The sequence below is a fragment of the Pinus tabuliformis genome, chromosome 6 (assembly GCF_031772625.1).
Source record: "Pinus tabuliformis cultivar Carrire ecotype Pingquan chromosome 6, CPIR1, whole genome shotgun sequence".
In the NCBI taxonomy this organism is placed as follows: Eukaryota; Viridiplantae; Streptophyta; class Pinopsida; order Pinales; family Pinaceae; genus Pinus; species Pinus tabuliformis.
The window spans coordinates 603,575,138-603,597,068 of NC_142292.1; the positions used below are offsets into that span (position 1 = coordinate 603,575,138).

Genomic DNA, 21,931 nt, shown 5'->3' on the forward strand with positions numbered 1-21,931 from the left:
GTAAATGATGTGATTTTTCATAACCTTATGGAAAGAAAAACTAAATTTATTGTTGATTATTTATGGCTTCAACAAGTGTCCAAGTCGGCCCTCCTATGATCATGTTGGCCTGCCTAAGGAGACACCCATTGGTCCTTAAGATGACTATATATTAGAGTAACTCATCCTCCCTCGTCCTCCCTCAAGGCACTTGCCGCACTTCGCATCACCACATTCTAATATATCTCTGCAATTAATCAGAAGGTAAGGAGGCCGAAAAGAAGAAGTTAACTTTTTGCTCTTGCTCAAGTGATTGCAGGAAGCTGAGATCAATTTGAGTTCCTATGGTATCTTTCTGAGATAGATCCAAAATTTCTCTGTGATAGAATTTTTGATAAGTGTGAGCTCCCTATGGCAAAGAAAGAGGCCGAAGTTCAGCCTTGTACAATCCTATACCAGACCTATAGCTGAGGTGAAGCGCGAGCTCCTTATGGCAGATAAAGAGGTCGAAATTAGGCCCCAGTTTAGACCTGAAGCAAACCTTGACCAAGAGCTTTTGTGGACAAGTTGTGGATGTCCTGATCTGGAATTTTTGTGAAGGATCAACTTGGCACTTGTTGGACTATCATCTTGGTCAATTTGTCTATGACATTGATATATCCTATTGAATTGATTCTCTAAGGAAAAAATTGTTGGGTTTTTAACTTTTTACCCCTGGTGGGTTTTCCCAGGGTAAACTTTGTCTTGTTTTTGTGCATTGTGATCTCTTCTTTCCTTATATTGTTAATGGTTGAATTTCTGAAGTAAAATTGCTTGATGAAGAGGTTGTAAAAGCTAAAAGAAGACATAATCATCAGAAGTAATTATCAGTGTTCAGAAATAACTACTAGTCTACATTGTACTTGAAAAATCAACATAAAGGAGTATAAGAAGGTATTTCTCTGTGGTCAAAGGAGGCAAAGGACTTGCCAGGTGTCAAGACAAAGTGGACTGAAAGGGCTTGAGGCTAGCTACAACAAGTTAAGTTTTGTTCTTGGTCTTTTGGGCAGATTGGGGGTCAAAAGTAGTTGACCTCAAGTCTTAGTTGTCTTGTATTAGGGCTTTGTAAGGGCCATGATCCCTGGTACGGGAGTCCTACGTTTGTTTTATTGAAGGGCTAATAAAAACAAATTTTGGGTCACTTATATTTCTGTGTATTTTTCATTGATTCACTGTTGTTATGTTTCTGCTGGGCAAAGTGCTTGTAGTTGTGTATTTCGTTGTGTTTGTGTCATATGATCATGATTAGACATAGACCAAATTTGGGATACTAAGGAAAAATAAACAAGGTTGATCACCAAATTCTAGATTGAAGTTTTTGTTGACCAACATTGACTTTGGCATTTTCTGGTCTACTTTGACTTGGAACCTTTGACTGGTTATTGGAGCAAATATTCTAGGCATCTTTGACTGGACATTGACTGAATCTTTGGGCAGAAATATGGATGTTGACTGAACATGTTTGACTAGCATTGACCACAGGTCAATTGTGATAGTTAGACCAAATTTTCTGAGGGAGTTGTAGGGTCAAAATTTGGCATGAGGGAGTTGTAGGGTCAAAATTTGGCATCTTTGACCACAATTGACCAGGAGCAGCAGAGGTCAAAATCTGGCCTGTTGACTAGACTTGACTAGTTGAACAAAAGTCTCACTTTTCTCTTTCCTTTGACTAGGTTTGACTTGGAAAGTGGTGTGGTCAATTTGACTATGTTTTGACTAGAAAATTCAGATGTACATTTGATTGAATGAACAATTTCTCCTAAGAAAATATTGCTGGGTTTTTCCCTGATTTGTGTTTTCCCAAGATAAATTTTTGTGTCTGTTGTGTATCATTGTTTTACTGTGATCTCTACTGCCCTACTGTATTTATGGTTGAAATTTTCTTAAGTATAATTGCTTAATGATCTGGAATGTGCTAAAGATATAATTGTATCATTGGAAGTTATTATTTGACAGCAAAATTGTGCTTGTCTTAATTGTACCTTAAAAATCAACAGTCTTTTATCTTTTATAAGCAAGTGTGTACATCTGTAGCCTTGTGTTTTGGTAATTAGTTGGTCTTGAAGGCTAACTGATTTAAGTTGTGAATTTTGAAGCCTTAATCATAAACATTAAATTAGATAATAGAATTAAGCTCTCTTTCTCCCAGTTCATACTATAATACATTAATGCTCATTTGACCTGAGGGAAGCATCCCCATTGACTAGGATCATCCATAGTCTAAAGTGAGAAAGGCAAAGTCACTCAGGTGACAGTGGTGGATTTTCTAAGTTGCCCTTGGGGTGCCATTCTTGTGCTTAGGACTTTTACACCTAGTGAGGAGTCAGGACTAGGTTGGTAATTGTGTGGATTTTTAACATGATTGTGAACTCCGATTTTCTTCTATGGAATCGAATCTAGTGTTATGTGACAATCAAAGTGTAATACAAGTGGCCACTAACCTTCTTGTTCACATCAACATGAAACATGTAGAGATTCATGCACACTATATTAGACAATTGATCTAGGAGAATGTGGTGTCTTTTGTTTATCATAGAAAAAATGGTCAAATTGTTGATATTTTTAGGAAGCCATCGATTGAAGGAAAATTTGGTAGTTACCTGGGCTTTGTGAAGCTGTCATTATGAAGAGGCAAACAACCATAATGTCATCTCGTGAATTTGCAATGAGTTTTGTTGATAGGCGAGTGTTATAACCGATGACTAGACCCATGTTTGGAGTCGGTTGACATAGCTTAGAATTTTTGCTGATAGTAGATTCAGGTAGATTTCAATTGGTTGGATTGGATCAATTGAGGTGGTCATGATCAGGTTGGTAGTAATCGGTGGTGCATAGAAGAAGGCTAAAATGGTAGAAATGTCTAATCATGTCGGGGTTGACTGGTGATCAAATTTGACCATATTAAAGGGAAGTGGTCATATGCTCGTTGTCTCTTGGATTCATCATTCTCCCTGAAGGAAAAGTCCTAACCTGACCAAGGGGAAATCCTGAGGAAATTTTCAAACAAGCTATCCATTGTCACCTCGATAGCCTTGCCCCTCACTTCTAGGTTCAGGGAATGGTTCCTAACCTGAAGGGTGATTCCTTATACTTAATCCTAAGCCTATTGTTTACTATGGGTGAGAATATTGCTAGGATTAGACTTGGACTTGCTATGAAGGAAGTTGGTCTAATGTTGATTGGAAATTCTTTGAATAATTAATGGTGCAAGTTGGAGTTCCTGGAAAATATTAAACCACATGATTTGAAGTAATGTATTTGTAGTAAATGAAATATTAATCTGTTAATTATCAATAATCAAAGTGCAAATGTTGGTTAAATCAATGTTTTACGACTCCGACTCCGACTCCGACTCCGACTCCGACTCGGCCGAGGATCGACTCCGACTCCGACTCCGACTCGGTAATGACTCGGCCGGCTCGATTTCAATGACTCGGTCGTTGTAAAAAATACATTAAATATTTATTTTTTTTATAAAAAAACATAATTTTAAATATTTTAAACATAATTTTAAAGATTTTCATTCATGTTTCCAAACACACAGCATTATAATATAGATGGAAGACAACATATGATCAAAGTAGGCTCATGAACCAATCCATTATATCAAAATGGTACCCAATGGCAATACATAGTCAACTGTCATACATGATCAAAGACTCAAAACAAAATACAAATAACCAAGGAGGCTAGAAATGGCATCTACAACAAAAGTAAACTGTGATGGTGACCAGACTCCAATACTAGTACTACTGGCTAGTAGCTACTGCCAGAGGAGCCAAGATCATCTCGACCAATCTCTGGATCATCATCATCAGAGTCAGACCATTGTTTTACAACCCGACCGAGTCAACTCCGAAACGGCCGTTTCGAACTGAGCCAGCACCAAAAACTATGACCCGGCCAGCAACCCGGCTCGGTTGACCGAGTCAACTATGACTCGGTCAACCCGGCCGGGTCCGTATTGACTCAGCCGAGTCAATGAACCTACGGCTGGGCAGCGTAAAACATGAAATAAATTCATTTTTTTGTGATTTTTGGTAAAGTTAAATTCAGTTTATGGATTCCAAAGGGTAATGGTAAATTGTTAAATGCTTTTGGGGTCCATTTCCCCCTCCCAAACCCTATTTAAGACAGCCAAATGCTCTCATTCACTCACAACAGTCTTATGCATTTGAGTGAGAGTCTTCTTTGAGAATTAGTGAGCAGTTCTTGAGCTTGTTTTGGAGCAGCAGTGAGGAGTCTTGGAGGAGCATTGTAGCTGGAGTGAGGAGCTTCTTGGGCAGCCATTTGGAGCAGCATTGAGGAGCTGATTCTTGGAGCAAGCTTGAGGAGGCAGTTTGTGCCTGGAGGTATTTTTTTCCACCTCTATAAATCTGTTTTTGCTTAGTAAATTTTAGGTGCATATCAAGAAAGCTTAGAGAGTGTTTTTTGTCAAATAAATGAACATTGAATCAATTTTTTTTTTTTTTTTTTCATTTTCAGATTGTTTTCCTAGTCAAAAAATGGCACCTAGAGCAAAAGATCCTGCTTGGGCATATGTTGAAATGGTTGATAGTCAGATGCATTGCAAGTTTTGCCATAGGAAAATTAAGGAAGGTCCTGGGGGGATTCATAGGCTGAAACAACACTTGGCAGGGATTAAAGGCCAAATTACCGCATGTCCCTCTGATGAAATTGAGGAGATTAGAAAGAATTTGGTGGCCAGCTTTGAAAAATTTAAAGAAGATAAGGCTAGGCAAAAAGAGATACAGGCTGAAATTGGGAGGAAGAGGGAGATACAAAGAATGATGGCTACCAACCCCCACTATGATTTTGAGGGTTCTTCCTCTATCCCTCAAGCTGAGGCATCCAACCCTTTCCGTTATGTTCCTCCCTCTTTTGGTTCTGTTCAAGATAAGGGAAAGGGTAGAATGAAGGGTGATGTGACTATCAAAAGTTATTTCACTCCCTCCTCTCCATCAGATGCACATGGTCCTGAAGCTAGTAAAGGTCAAATTCAGCCCACTTTAGATGACCATTGGAAGAAAGAATTGAGGGAGACTGCTTGTGACTACATAGCTAGATGGTGGTATGATGCTGATATCCCCTTTAATGTTGCTCGTTCACCATATTATGAGCCTATGTTTGATGCCATACATGCTGCTGGAAAAGGCTTCAAAGGCCCTACTATGCAAGAGCTAAGGGGGTTTCGTTTGCAGAAAGAAATTCAATCCATTAATGAGTATTTGCAAGAGTTCAGGGACTCATGGGCAAGAACAGGGTGTACCATCATGTCAGATGGATGGACTGATCAAAGAAACCGTACCATCATAAACTTTCTTGTCTTCTGCCCACAGGGAACCATGTTTTTAAAATCAGTTGATGCATCTGATAAGGTAAAAGATGGCCACTTGTTGTTTCAGCTATTGGATGAGGTTATTGAGGATGTGGGGGTGGCTAATGTTGTTCAAATCATCACAGACAATGCCTCTAACTATGTTCTTGCTGGTAAACTGTTAGAGGAAAAACACAAGACCATCTTTTGGACCCCATGCGCTGCACATTGCATAGACCTCATGCTTGAGGATATTGGAAAATTAGATTGGGTCAGAAACACTGTAGATAATGCCAAAAGCATAACAAAATTTATCTACAATCATACACTGGTTTTGAGTCTCATGAGGAAACACACTGGAGGCAAGGATATTATTAGGCTTGCCATCACTAGATTTGCTACACATTTTTTGACATTGCAATCTATGCTTTCCCAACATAGAAACTTGCAAAAGATGTTTTCCAGTGATGAATGGAATCAAAGCAATTGGTCTAACAAACCAGAAGGCAGAGAATTGAAAAGGAAAGTCCATGATGAAACTTTTTGGAGAAAGGCAACAGAGATTGTGAAGCTTGCTGAGCCACTAGTTAAGGTGTTGCGGTTGGTGGATGGGGAAAGGTTGGCTATGGGCTTCATTTACGAGGCTATGGATCAAGCAAAGGAGCAAATAAAGACAACATACAAGGATAGAGTGGCAAAGTATGGGCCCATTTGGGCAATCATTGATGAAAGATGGAACAATCAACTCCATCGCCCTATACATGCAGCTGGGTATTTTTTGAACCCACGGTATCATTATAAAGCTAAGGAGTCAGGAGCTTTGAGGGGGGAGGTCAGAGATGCACTGGTTGATTGCATTGAACGCATGATCCCATCGGAGTCTGATCAGCTGCAGATACATCAACAGGTCACATCCTTCAGCAATGCAACATGTACCTTTGGGAAGAACCTAGCAAAGATTGCAAGAGAAGCAGATGAGCCAGGTAAACAAAAATTTCAATTTTCAATTTCTTAATGGTTTTACAGTTTTACTTTTTTTATTAAAGACTAAAGTTTGTTAAATCATTTATAATTTGAAAGTTAGATATAATTTGTAATTTTGTTGAGCTTCAGCCTTCATCTAACTCATAATTCATTACACTCCTATGTTTTTTGCAGCACAATGGTGGGAGGCCTTTGGTGGCCAGTGCCCTCAATTGCAAAAGTTTGCAATTCGTATTTTGAGTCAAACTTGCAGTGCATCTGGGTGTGAGCGCAATTGGTTTGTCTTTGAGAGGATTCACACAAAGAAGAGAAACCGTTTGGAGCAAAAACGGTTGAATGATCTAGTTTTTGTCCAATACAACCTTCGGCTCAGACGGAACCAATTGCTTAACAAAAGACCTGATTCAGATCCCATTGTGTTGGAAGACATTGATCCAACATCAGATTGGGTAGTGGAGAGTCATGCACCAGAGTTTGATCCTGATGAGGATCTTGATGAACTTGAACTGGAACATCAACTTCAGCCTGTTCAGTTGAATGCAGATCCCGATCCACCAGCCTCAGTCTCACAGCCAGCAAGGAGTAGGACTCCAGTTGTAGGTGCTTCCTCTGCTCAGCCACGACAGAAGCGCAGCCGCATATCTACTCTATCTCAGCTTGCATCTGCTGCACAACCTGCTAGTGCTACTGGCACCACTTCTACAGTTGCAGTTGGAGAGGATGATGAGGAGGAGGAGGCATGGGGCCCCTTGTCTGACTCTGATGATGATGATCCAGAGATTGGTCGAGATGATCTTGGCTCCTCTGGCAGTAGCTACTAGCCAGTAGTACTAGTATTGGAGTCTGGTCACCATCACAGTTTACTTTTGTTGTAGAGGCCATTTCTAGCCTCCTTGGTTATTTGTATTTTGTTTTGAGTCTTTGATCATGTATGACAGTTGACTATGTATTGCCATTGGGTACCATTTTGATATAATGGATTGGTTCATGAGCCTACTTTGATCATATGTTGTCTTCCATCTATATTATAATGCTGTGTGTTTGGAAACATGAATGAAAATCTTTAAAATTATGTTTAAAATATTTAAAATTATGTTTTTTTATAAAAAAAATAAATATTTAATGTATTTTTTACAACGACCGAGTCATTGAAATCGAGCCGGCCGAGTCATTACCGAGTCGGAGTCGATCCTCGGCCGAGTCGGAGTCGGAGTCGTAAAACATTGAGTCAGACAAGGGGCCCCATGCCTCCTCCTCATCATCATCGTCTCCAACTGCAATTGTAGAAGTGGTGCCAGTACCACTAGCAGGCTGTGAAGCAGATGCAAGCTGAGATAGAGTAGATATGCGGCTGCGCTTCTGTCGTGGCTGAGCAGAGGAAGCACCTACAACTGGAGTCCTACTCCTTGCTGGCTGTGAGACTGAGGCTGGTGGATCGGGATCTGCATTCAACTGAACAGGCTGAAGTTGATGTTCCAGTTCAAGTTCATCAAGATCCTCATCAGGATCAAACTCTGGTGCACGACTCTCCACTACCCAATCTGATGTTGGATCAATGTCTTCCAACACAATGGGATCTGAATCAGGTCTTTTGTTCAGCAATTGGTTCCGTCTGAGCCGAAGGTTGTATTGGACAAAAACTAGATCATTCAACCATTTTTGCTCCAAACAGTTTCTCTTCTTTGTGTGAATCCTCTCAAAGACAGACCAATTGCGCTCACACCCAGATGCACTGCAAGTTTGACTCAAAATACGAATTGCAAACTTTTGCAATTGAGGGCACTGGCCACCAAAGGCCTCCCACCATTGTGCTGCAAAAAACATAGGAGTGTAATGAATTATTTGTTAGATGAAGGCTGAAGCTCAACAAAATTACAAATTATATCTAACTTTCAAATTATAAATGATTTAACAAACTTTAGTCTTTAATAAAAAAAGTAAAACTGTAAAACCATTAAGAAATTGAAAATTGAAATTTTTGTTTACCTGGCTCATCTGCTTCTCTTGCAATCTTTGCTAGGTTCTTCCCAAAGGTACCTGTTGCATTGCTGAAGGATGTGACCTGTTGATGTATCTGCAGCTGATCAGACTCCGATGGGATCATGCGTTCAATGCAATCAACCAGTCCATCTCTGACCTCCCCCCTCAAAGCTCCTGACTCCTTAGCTTTATAATGATACCGTGGGTTCAAAAAATATCCAGCTGCATGTATAGGGCGATGGAGTTGATTGTTCCATCTTTCATCAATGATTGCCCAAATGGGCCCATACTTTGCCACTCTATCCTTGTATGCTGTCTTTATTTGCTCCTTTGCTTGATCCATAGCCTCGTAAATGAAGCCCATAGCCAACCTTTCCCCATCCACCAACCGCAACACCTTAACTAGTGGCTCAGCAAGCTTCACAATCTCTGCTGCCTTTCTCCAAAAAGTTTCATCATGGACTTTCCTTTTCAATTCTCTGCCTTCTGGTTTGTTAGACCAATTGCTTTGATTCCATTCATCACTGGAAAACATCTTTTGCAAGTTTCTATGTTGGGAAAGCATAGATTGCAATGTCAAAAAATGTGTAGCAAATCTAGTGATGGCAGGCCTAATAATATCCTTGCCTCCAGTGTGTTTCCTCATGAGACTCAAAACCAGTGTATGATTGTAGATAAATTTTGTTATGCTTTTGGCATTATCTACAGTGTTTCTGACCCAATCTAATTTTCCAATATCCTCAAGCATGAGGTCTATGCAATGTGCAGCGCATGGGGTCCAAAAGATGGTCTTGTGTTTTTCCTCTAACAGTTTACCAGCAAGAACATAGTTAGAGGCATTGTCTGTGATGATTTGAACAACATTAGCCACCCCCACATCCTCAATAACCTCATCCAATAGCTGAAACAAGAAGTGGCCATCTTTTACCTTATCAGATGCATCAACTGATTTTAAAAACATGGTTCCCTGTGGGAAGAAGACAAGAAAGTTTATGATGGTACGGTTTCTTTGATCAGTCCATCCATCTGACATGATGGTACACCCTGTTCTTGCCCATGAGTCCCTGAACTCTTGCAAATACTCATTAATGGATTGAATTTCTTTCTGCAAACGAAACCCCCTTAGCTCTTGCATAGTAGGGCCTTTGAAGCCTTTTCCAGCAGCATGTATGGCATCAAACATAGGCTCATAATATGGTGAACGAGCAACATTAAAGGGGATATCAGCATCATACCACCATCTAGCTATGTAGTCACAAGCAGTCTCCCTCAATTCTTTCTTCCAATGGTCATCTAAAGTGGGCTGAATTTGACCTTTACTAGCTTCAGGACCATGTGCATCTGATGGAGAGGAGGGAGTGAAATAACTTTTGATAGTCACATCACCCTTCATTCTACCCTTTCCCTTATCTTGAACAGAACCAAAAGAGGGAGGAACATAACGGAAAGGGTTGGATGCCTCAGTTTGAGGGATAGAGGAAGAACCCTCAAAATCATAGTGGGGGTTGGTAGCCATCATTCTTTGTATCTCCCTCTTCCTCCCAATTTCAGCATGTATCTCTTTTTGCCTAGCCTTATCTTCTTTAAATTTTTCAAAGCTGGCCACCAAATTCTTTCTAATCTCCTCAATTTCATCAGAGGGACATGCGGTAATTTGGCCTTTAATCCTTGCCAAGTGTTGTTTCAACCTATGAATCCCCCCAGGACCTTCCTTAATTTTCCTATGGCAAAACTTGCAATGCATCTGACTATCAACCATTTCAACATATGCCCAAGCAGGATCTTTTGCTCTAGGTGCCATTTTTTGACTAGGAAAACAATCTGAAAATGAAAAAAAAAATAAAATTGATTCAATGTTCATTTATTTGACAAAAAACACTCTCTAAGCTTTCTTGATATGCACCTAAAATTTACTAAGCAAAAACAGATTTATAGAGGTGGAAAAAAATACCTCCAAGCACAAACTGCCTCCTGAAGCTTGCTCCAAGAATCAGCTCCTCAATGCTGCTCCAAATGGCTGCCCAAGAAGCTCCTCACTCCAGCTATAATGCTCCTCCAAGACTCCTCACTGCTGCTCTAAAACAAGCTCAAGAACTGCTCACTAATTCTTAAAGAAGACTCTCACTCAAATGCATAAGACTGCTGTGAGTGAATGAGAGCATTTGGCTGTCTTAAATAGGGTTTGGGAGGGGGAAATGGACCCCAAAAGCATTTAACAATTTACCATTACCCTTTGGAATCCATAAACTGAATTTACCTTTACCAAAAATCACAAAAAAGTGAATTTATTTCATGTTTTACGCTGCCCAGCCGTAGGTTCATTGACTCGGCCGAGTCAATACGGACCCGGCCGGGTTGACCGAGTCAACTATGACTCGGTCAACCGAGCCGGGTTGCTGGCCGGGTTGACCGAGTCAACTATGACTCGGTCAACCGAGCCGGGTTGCTGGCCGGGTCATAGTTTTTGGTGCTGGCTCGGTTCGAAACGGCCGTTTCGGAGTTGACTCGGCCGGGTTGTAAAACAATGGGTTAAATAACATAGCTTAAATTAGTATATTTTTGTGCTTGAAATGGCTCATAGACAAAAGGTTTGCCACGTGCTACAACTCTTTAATATACTAATAGGCTCAAAAAGTAATACTCGACCAATATCTCAGAGTTCCAACTAAGGAGGATTGATTGTACCCTTTGTTGGAAATATTACCAATACTGGTGGGGGGGGGGGGTGAATCAGTGTTTGACTCTTTTAACACTTTTTTAAAACTTCAAAGACAACATGCAAATAATACTTATCAACAACACATTAATTTATGCACAAAACTTATCTTAAATAGTTTCAATGTTTACAAGTACCAACTTGAAGGAGGCAACAACCCCCTAGTTTACCAGCACCTACTAGAATGAGGCACCAACCCCCTAATTTACAGGCTTCAACCTGAAGGAAGCTACAACTCCCTTGCCTTGCTCCACCTTGCCACCCTTGCTTTAATAAAGAGAAATAAGGACTCCTGTACTAGGGATATTGGCCCTCTCACATACACTACATGAGAAAAGCTACAGTATTACTTGCTTTCCAAAGTGTAGGCTTGTAAGTTGTAACAACCTTCTAACCATAACCAAAACCTTCAAAAAGTGTGCCAAAACCCTTTTTAAAAAATGTGCCAAAAACACTTCAAAAAATCTGCCAAAACCCTTTAAAAATGTGCCAAAAATCCTTCCATAGATTGCCTCTCCAATCCGGCCTCCTCACTTGTAGTTCATGAGATATGAACCCCAAAAATCCTTTTTTTCTTCACTTGTTTAAACAGCTATGAATTTCCTTGGGCGAATTGCTAAAATGCCTCCTCTCCTCACGCCTATATATAGTGCTCTTTGGGGTCCAAACTGTCACTGTGGGGTCGACTTGTCAAAGCAACATAATTAATAAACTTCAAAAAATTCGTATCTCCTCAATTGTGAGGAGTTAGAGGGAGTGCCATATACCGTTGGAGAGGTCTCTATGTTATGCTTCCATTTGAGCTAGGTAAATGGAGTAAAAATTCATTCAAAGAAAGGGTATCATATTCTATTTTTTCTTGGACAGCCTTTGACATCAATGACAACTTCTTTCAGCACCCTTAGCCATGCTACCTGATTACCACAGTGTGGGAGAGTATTTTCATGAATGCTGTTCTTGGTGCCACTATATTAGTTGGGCAGTCGAATGGTTGGTTCCAGGTGACCCATGTGTCTTTACCCTAGATCACGTGGAAGTAGAGTCCATTTACAGGTGTTGTCTAATGCAGTACTACTCAAAGGGGTACTAATTGGTTTTATAGGGATTTCCAACTAGGTGAGAACAATTCTCCAACCATGTGAAATTTTATGTAGTTCTTGCATGTATTAGTTCCCAACTGCAGTTTTACCTACCTAATGACAGATCCGGTGGTTGTTTAAAGTCATTGGAATATGTCTCTAGTCTGAAAGAAAAAATTCTAAAGAAATCTTGCCTAGAGATAATGTATGATCATTTTTGAGCATTATTGTTTTACTTCAACCATATTTTAAACCATGCAGCAAGCAATCAAAGTAGATACCATTTATGCATTGGATAAAAATTCTCATTTGAAAAATATGATGCTAACAATGTATCAATGTTAGAAATATAAACAAAGATAATAGGAAATATGTAATCGTATGGTGTTTCCATTTAGAAAATCTTGCACATCAAATTCGAAAGACATGGTGCATTGAAATGAAATTTGAATTTACTTTGTTACTTGGAAATGAAATCAAAATTATTAACATTCCAGTAGATAAAAAATATATTGAGCGTTTTAACCTCCACCACGTATTCATCAAACTAGTGCTTCCATAAAACAAATATAAAGTATTACTTTAGGAAAGATTTCGATTCACATTTTAAAGGGACCGATCTACTTCACATATGAACGCTAGATTTACCATTTTTTTCCATGTCATACCAAACAACTGTAGATATGATCAAATGCTCAACAAAATTTCCGAGTCATTTCAAGTGCTTAAGTTATTATTTAGATTTGTACTACCAATGAGATGATTGCAAAAATCGCTGGAGGCGAAAATTTAGTGCTTAGGAATATAAATAATTTAAACTCTGTAATTCATTCCTGACAGAGACTAATTAGAACTGATCCCACTTAAGTTTTGGAGAAAATTGATAAAGCCCTAAATCGATTTATTGTTTATCCAAGTTAAATCTAAAGATATAAATTTTAAAACCTTCAACTTGAAATGAGCTAGTAACTAAAAGATCACTTGGAAAAATTCTAAATGAGGAAAAATTAGATTGGTCTGGAAAAAATCAATGATACCTTCAGCATTGGGTGTTGGAGTTTTTATTTTCTTTGCATGCAATGCTTCTCACAAGAAAACCTCCATGTTGGAATAAAAGCATTAATTTGAAATCATAAAAAATCTTAACTCCACATAGATGTTAAATGTAAGTCTAGAAAAAAAACCAGATTAGACTTCAAAGGGTTTACTAAAAGAATAACGAAATAGAAGGACAAAATGCAGTGATATTTGTCTTAAAACATCTCATTAATTTGTTCAACACAGTGTTGCGAACATCTCGACAACATCCGGATTTTATCTCGAAATCACGATTTTTTGGCCTAGCCGATGTTTGCTGATTTTTACCAATATTTTGATGGTATCTTGATTTTCCTGATGTTTGCCGATTTTTACCGATTTTTATGATTTTTTGGTTTTCCGGACCCTTGCTGATTTTACCCCGATGCCAATGTTCGCAACATTCAACGAACATTAGAAAATGCAAAGAAGAAACATGGATTATACCTCTTTGGCTTCCTTTTCCCTTGTGCTGATCTTGATTGTTTGATAGAGTTTAAAACTTTAATTGATTTCCATTAAATCCAGAAAACATTTGCAAATAAAAGAAATAAATACTCCAAAATACAAATAGTATAAAGATTTCCTTTATTTCCTCCAACCTCTAATAAGTAAAAAGATGAGTTAGAGCAACTTTTCTTAGAGAAGAGGTGCTTCAAAACCATCATTCAATACACTATGCTTTACAATACCATGTGCTTGCTACAAGTGGTTTTTAAAAAAACTCCTATCCTCCTCTTTGATTTGGTCGAGTTAGTGGAGTTCTCCAATCTTGTGGTCAAATTCCACGTGTGGATGTCAAGTAGTTGAAGGCTCAAAATACATGGTAATTTTCACACAACAATTTATGCAACAAATGTAACTTGGTCGTTTTTTACTCCATTTTCTATTATGGCCACATTTCAGAAATCCCGCAACCAATTTGTATCCAATGGCATTGATCTGGTAGAATTTTGGGCACTCTGTCAAAAGGTAACTATTCTTGAAGCGGGCCGCTCTAAAAAATTATGTTCTAACCACCGACATGTATGAGAATATTGCTCCAAGTGGCTAATGCATTCTCTATATGCTAACAAGTATGCAATTTGTTGATGTGGACACCATAATGATGATGGGACATCCACACTATCATTGATCCTAAGGTAGTGTGCATAGGTCCCAAATATACAAGGCATGAACTCCAATGTGTAATTTCCCAACCTATCGTGATGCTTGAAACACTGAACAAGATGTAAGGTGCGACAACATAGATAATTCAGATTTGAAAAAATAACACGAGCTAATCTTACCAACTTGCTAAAGCAAATCATGTTGTTACAATCCATCGCTTTTACATGTGTCTTCGGAGTAGGACAAAAAATAACTTTCCAAGTTAATGTATATAAGGGTGTTATAATTTATGGAAGGGGAGTAGGAAAACCTATATATAACTTTATAAGTCATGATGTGCTTAGTTTGTATTTTGGTATGACTAGCCTTTTTTTGACTAGAAATCATCATTCATTATCACAAACCTTTGAGAGGGGGCCGTTTTTATTCATTTTTTTATTACTTCGACACCTTTCTTTTACCCTTATATGTGTGTGTGTGTGTGCACTAATTCTTTGGAACACCCACATATTCTAGAACGTTACTTATTGGAACACGTGCAATTTTTGAGACATCCTTAGTATAAACAACTATTGTTGGAACACCCCTAGGATTATCTGCACATTGGGCAAGCTACTCATGTACAAGCCTTTCGTTCTGAAATATATCTCTTTTTTAAGATGGGCATTTAACTCTAGGACTTTGGGGGGAGTGACTTTTATTGAAGTAGTGGGACTTCTTTATTTCCTTTTCTGTGCTCTTTACCTCTCAACCTTTATATTTTGGCTTAATTTGATTGGCGTTTGCATGATTTACTTCTTTCCTGAAATCTTCATTTGGACTTTCTTGTTGACATTTGATAAGTTATTCATAAGTTTGGGGATGTAAATTTTGTATGACTGAAATGGAAATGTAAGGGAAATCATGGAAAAAGTTAAGTATGGAGGTGGTATGATTATGCTATCTACTTTGATACACTTGGCAGTACCTAGTGGCCTATGCGAAGACACATTTGTCTGAGAACAATCAAGTTCCCTATGGTTAGACAAGGCAAGAAGGTAAGACTGTTACTCAGATTTAGATATTAACGTTTAATGCAACACACTTTACAAACAAGTTATTTTGTATGAATGAAATGGAGATGTTAGGGAAATCATGGAAAAGTTAAGTATGGAGGTGGTATGGTTATGCTATCTACCTTGATACTTGGCAGTTCTAGTGGCCTAGGCCAAGACACAATTGTCTGAGAACAATTATATTTTCCATGGTTAGATGAGGCAAGAATGTAAGACTTTTACTCAGACATAGATAACAAGGTTTCATATCTATGTTGTAGCACAGTTTACAAACAAGTCAAAATCATCATCATCATTCGAAGCTAGGAAACAACACATGGAATCATAATAACTGGAAGCAATGATGGCGCATATGAATTGATGTATCTGGGAAGCAAGAACTGATATACCACTGTTGAACGAATTTGAAGAACAGGTGTATGATGGAGTGTATGAGAAAAAGATGCCTGGATTTGAGGAGTTGGAATAGAAACCTCATACATGCGGGGCAACATCACATTAGGTAGAATGTGACTTTAAGGTAGTTACCTTGAGGAGGCAACATACTCAATTATATATAGATGATGTCTTAGATTGGTCTATCAATCAACAATGAGAAAGGTTTTGTGATATCTTATGATGTTACTTATGCTTCAGTTCTATAATGGTGTTTATTAACATAACCGATTACTATTGGTTTCCTAGTTACATACTTTAGCAATACCCTAGTTTTTAATAACTACAATAGTAAATCAAACTCGTTTTCTTGATTATATATGAAGAGATGGTTTGCTGAACAAATTAAAACAATGTAATGTTCCAATTTGTTCAAAGATCCTCACAATCATTAGAGAGTCCCATTTTTTTTTCTCAAGGTATGGTCATTTTGGCACATTGAAGACTATTCTATTCAACGTTTACATAGATATTCTATTGGCTTTCTGTGACAAGCATGTGAAAGTTAAGATGCTTTTTATGCAATCAATCTAAAGTTTCGAATAGATAGCTTGGCTTGTATTAACCACTACTTCCATTTCCCTCACAGTTTTGGGGATTTATATCAGTGGATTTATTAGTGCTGCCCACTACTCTCTTGGAAGCATGATTGTATATTCATCTTTCTATATAGGGTTTTTAAAATGGCTCCCTTTCTTCCATGTAACAATAAGATTTTTCTGACATTGGTGGGTTGTTTTTCTTGCTTGTATGGTGCCATTTGGCTAACCACTCACTATTGTTTTTGATTGTGACTTGTGATTTCTTAGTCACTTTTGAAAACCTCATATTGTCAGCAGAGATTCTCTGTATCTTTTCATCCACAAACTAGTCATTAAATTGAGATAGTTAATTATTCCTTTGTTCATGCTATTTGTATCTATCACCAAGATAATAAGTACTGGGGCACTTGTACTCGTGTTGCAGTGTAGTTACGATAGAGCTATCCATGTTTATAGGGGACACCGTCCATTTAAGGTTTGCTATGAGTATCAACCCCTTGCTTATGAGATTCTAGTATCTTTTCTCACAGCCTCTTCAACTCATCAACGAAGGGAGCAATCTGAGGCTTCTACTTTAGAATTTCGCTGAAGTCCATGTACAGGTTCTTGATAGGTTATTGAAGATTTGAGACAAATACATATAGCCTCATGGTCGGCATCATGTCTCTTCACATTTTCTAAGTGGTGATAAACTTTGGCTTTACTGGATAAACAACTTCATGGCTGGTATCATGTCTGCCCAGATTTTCAGAGTGGTAATAAAGTTTGGCCTTACTAGATAAACACATTTCAATCTAGTATTATAAACTTGAGCCTTTTCTGTTATGTCACAAGGTTCGCTGAAATTCAACCTTGAGGTTTGAAATTTGGCGACCCTAAAAAAATCTCATAGCCATTGACCAAGTCCATGGTTGAAAACTCATAGCCTCATGCCACAACTCAAGTTTGTAATCACTCGCAATTTCCAAGCCTGTGGTAGCTTTTTTTTATATTTATTGATGATTTCTTACTCGTTTATCCTATAATTCATTTTAAAGTCCACACACACACACACATGTGAACCTCATCTGAACCTTTGCTGTATGGGTGTTACACCATTTTGCAGCAAATTGGAGAAAATTCCTTCAGGTTGGATCTTCGCTCTCAGCATGGTTATACATGATGTTATGAATGTGAGTCAGTTTATGCTATATGAGCCCCCACCACATTTGGAGGGTGAAATTGTTATTTCTTATTCTATGGACATCATTCTAGATTTTCAACCTCTTTTGGATGAAGATAATCTTCTGATGTATGCACACGTACAAATTGGTATAAATTCACTACCACTTTGTTGGCTGCAAGGTTCATTGTCAACTCATCCTAAGTGCATGTCCTAGTGAGCTTTTTGGGCAACACTTCCTCTATTAGAGCAAAAATTGTCGATAGTTTCCTCTAAACATGGAAGAAATATGAAATGTAATCACATGGACTACTATATTCTATTATATTAGTTTTATGTATCGCAGATATCTCTATTTTCTTTCTTTGAAGCTTCCTTCTTCCAGAAGCTTTGCTTTTTATATTTTCCGAGGAAAGAATCTCATCCCACCCTCATAGACTTAAGAGTAGGGGTACTGGAGTCTGGTACATGGATCGTCCAGACTCATCCCACCCTTGTAGACTTGAGAGTGGGGGTACTGGTACATGGATCATCCAATCTGATCCGACCCTCATAGATTTGAGAGTGGGGGTACTAGTACATGGATTGCCCAATCTCATCCCACCCTCGTAGACTTGAGTGAAGAGTGGAGGTACTAGTACATGGATCGCCCACTAGTTGTATAGGTGTTGGTAACTCAAAAATATCTGATGAGATTTGATCTCAATATATGCATCTAATAATTGAGCTAGCCTTGGGGCTAGAATCTTTGCATTTTAATATGTATTCTATGTATTATACATATCTCTGCGCTTTCTTAAAATCTTGTTTGTACATCTTTTTCTCTTAGAAACTTCCTACCTCTAGAAGCTTCTTTTATTGAGGACGTAGACAAACTTAGTCACTCTTCTTCAATTTTACATCATGCATACATTGCAGCAATATCCTCTCTTCTCATACTTGCATACGTGCTCTCATGTGTGTGAATATTCACATTGTTGTGCTCATAGTATTTAAAACTGGAACTGGTAACCAGACTGATCCACTTATCAAGCCGGTTTTCAAACTGGGATTGAAAAAACTAGACTGGTCAGATCTCAATGAACCGGTCTTCAAAAAAATACATGGAATAATGGTTTTTAATGAAAAAACTATTTTTAAGATTTAAAACCATGATTCCAAACCAATAGGGGACAAAATATACAAAGTTTGCTCATCTATATACCATGTAAAGGTGAATATATCAAAATGACATTGATTGTAATACATATCAGCAACAAAATACATAATTAATGAGGCTCTAAATGGCCTCCAGAGTCCAAAACCAATGCTACAAGCTATGGGGCCACTAGCCTACAACAAGTCTATATTTTAGTGATCAACATGATCACTCTTCATTATGATCAAACTTGTCACCACTACATTGGATCATCAACATGAGCTACATAAACATCATCTAGCTCAGAGTTTAAGGACACCTTAGACTCCTCTGCAACCTCAGTGGTAATTGTAGTAGCAAAAAAACTAGACATCAAAAACTACAAATCACTGATCAACATGATCACTCATGAAACTCATAAATGATTCAACACAACTAGAAATGGGATCATCAACAAGAGCTACATAAACATCATCTAGCTCGAAGTCTTCAGACTTGGATTGCTCAACCTTATAATATGGTTGAAATTGAAACATGCCTAACCAATGATTTTGGTTTGAGTGAAGGGTTCATCTCCTCAACCTTATAATATGGTAGAAAAAACTTAGCATGCCTAACCAATTATTTTCCTTTGAGTGAAGGGTACATTTTTGTTAAGGCCATGGTAGAGGAGTTCAACAAGCAATACCACCTACCACCAACTTCAACAAAGTTCAACAGTCAATGCCACCAACATCAAGGTACTTAAAGGGCTTCATGATCTTGAACAAATGCCAATCTCATACCCTTATGCATGACAAAATCAATTGGAAACATTCTAATCCCCTAAATTTTGAAATTCTGAAAACCATTAACTCCGCTGGTGTTCGAGTGATATCTAAAAATATAGTTTCTCCATATGAGATCCAATGAGGTCGAAACCACTCTCAAACATCCCGAGTCATTTCATAGTAATGATAAAAATTTAATAACCTTTACTCTAAGAATTTAACACTACCATTGATTGCCAACATTGCTAGGGTTGAGAATCTTGAGGCAAATGAGAGGGGAGTCATCCTTTTAAAGGCTTGGAGGGGCTGGTTGGAGGGAAATAATAGCCCCTAGTTTCCCTCAAAACTGCTGAGAAAAAAAAAACTCATGTGGGGTAACGAACTGGCCGATTTATGACATAACCGGCTGGTTTGTGGGAAAACCGTCCGGTTTATGGGAAAACCGTCCGGTTTATGGGAAAACCGTCCGGTTTATGGGAAAACCAGCCGGTTCTGTCATAAATTGGCCGGTTTATGGCCAGTTAATGCCAAAACCCCAGCCCACGAACATAAAAACCGGTTTTTCTACCGGTCAAGTACTTAAAGGGCTTCATGATCTTGAACAAATGCCAATCTCATACCCTTATGCATGACAGAATCAATTGGAAACATTCTAATCCCCTAATCCCCTAAATTTTGAAATCCTGAAAACCATTAACTCTGCTGGTGTTCGAGTGATATCTAAAAATCTAGTTTCTCCATATGAAATGCAATGAGGTCGAAACCACTTTCAAACATCCTGAGTCATTTCATAGTAATGATAAAAATTTAATAACTTTTACTCTAAGAATTTAACATTACCATTGGTTGACAACACTGCTAGGGTTGATAATCTTGAGAAGTGTGAGGCAATTGAGAGGGGAGGCATCCTTTTAAAGGCTTGGAGGGGCTGTTTGGAGGGAAATAGCCCCTAGTTTCCCTCAAAACTTCTGAGAAAAGCCAAAAAAAACTCATATGGGGTAATGAACTGGCCAGTTTATGACAGAACTGGCTGGTTTGTGGGAAAACCGTCCGGTTTATGGGAAAACCAGCCGGTTCTGTCATAAACTGGCTGGTTTATGGCCGGTTAATGCCAAAACCCCAGCCCACGAACATAAAAACTGGTTTTTCTACTGGTCAAGTACCTCCGCCTAATGAATCGGCTGGTTTGACCTGTTTACGGATTGAACCGGCTGCTTTTGAATACTATGGTTGTGCTCATATCACATTATCCTGTAGTGTACAGCGAAAAATAAAAACACAATTTGTTAGAATTTTTGTTTTATTTAGTAATCTGCTTCCACAGTTTCCACGATTTTATATGACAGGTTTCCTTTATATTATTTCAGTTTGTGGATTCACCATTATTTTGTTGCATGTCTATAATTGCCAAGCTTTATAAGCCATTAATTGTGAGATGATTGAAAATGATATTGTAGCTATGAAGTTGTCTGGTTTCTGTTATTTTTCTTTTGTTTGTTATGCCATATCCCATCGGATCCGCATTTCCATGTTTTCATGATTGTACCTTATCTTAAGTGATTGTTTTCATGAGCAATTTTATCAATAATATCTGTGTGTTATTCTTCCAGGTACGGATGAAGCTTGTAAAGGATTGGCTTCCAGTTCTTATTGTCTGCAAAGACAGTGTTTCCCCCACCCCGTCAAGTACACTAAAGTTTCTTTATCAGGATTTGGAAGATGTATTTCTGCAAATAATCTCCACATTGCCAATGCCTGATTCTCAAGTCTTGTTACAGCAGTGCTTAAGTTTTGCTACTCGAAATGTGGATGATTGTACTCATTTAGTAACTGCTTTTAATACTTGGTTCCGAAGAGCAAGTCATGCTCCACAGCTTTTTAGTGAAGATTAGTTCGAGTCATGAAAGCAAGGCAGTATTGGGGAACAAACTTTATATACACGAGGGTGGCTGTTTGCTTGCTATGGATTTTGTTTTATTCATTTGCTTAAAAGTGATTACCTGCAAGATACAAAGGGCTATAGAGTTCAACAGGAGCTGCTTTACTATTTCTTGAGGATGATATACGTCTCATCAAAATCAGTGCTCAGTTATCAGATTTAATATCGAATTCGTGTCAGGGCCATATGAATGTAGTTATGTATAAGAGTATGCAAGGCCCTTTGGTATGAATTTACCTTGTGAATATTCCACTCAACACCTTGTGAAATTACTTGTACATTGTATCATGGCTTGTATGCCTCAATTGACCTCTTTAACCTTTGTGATGTACTCCAGAACTGGATAATTTCTGTTTATATAATCAAGAGTTGGATTTGTAGTCGCACAACTGAACTCTCATGCCATATGTGATGTATTTACACTGTGGCTTGTTATGTATTTACACTGTGGCTTGTTATAGGTGAGTTTCGAAGCCTCATAATCTGTACGAGGTAGGTGAGTTTCGAAGCCTCATAATCTGTACGAGGGGATTTAGTTCCAGCAAGTTTCATAGGCAGCCATGTTTTGTTTCTTTCTAAAAGCTTCAAAGACTCCCTGCATATGATGTG

General features: G+C 38.3%; 1 protein-coding gene across 6 annotated transcripts in view; it reads left to right on the forward strand.

The window, feature by feature from the left end:
• Nucleotides 1-21,711, forward strand: part of LOC149260007 (BTB/POZ domain-containing protein At5g60050-like) — an 80,683-nt gene extending 58,972 nt beyond the window's left edge. For all 6 annotated transcript variants that reach the window (XM_089419576.1, XM_089419561.1, XM_089419560.1 and 3 more), the window contains one exon: nucleotides 20,994-21,711. In XM_089419576.1, coding sequence (XP_089275702.1) covers nucleotides 20,994-21,275 — 282 coding nt within the window. In that variant the 3' untranslated portion in view covers nucleotides 21,276-21,711. The remainder of the gene's footprint in view (nucleotides 1-20,993) is intronic.
• Nucleotides 21,712-21,931: the final 220 nt, after the last annotated feature.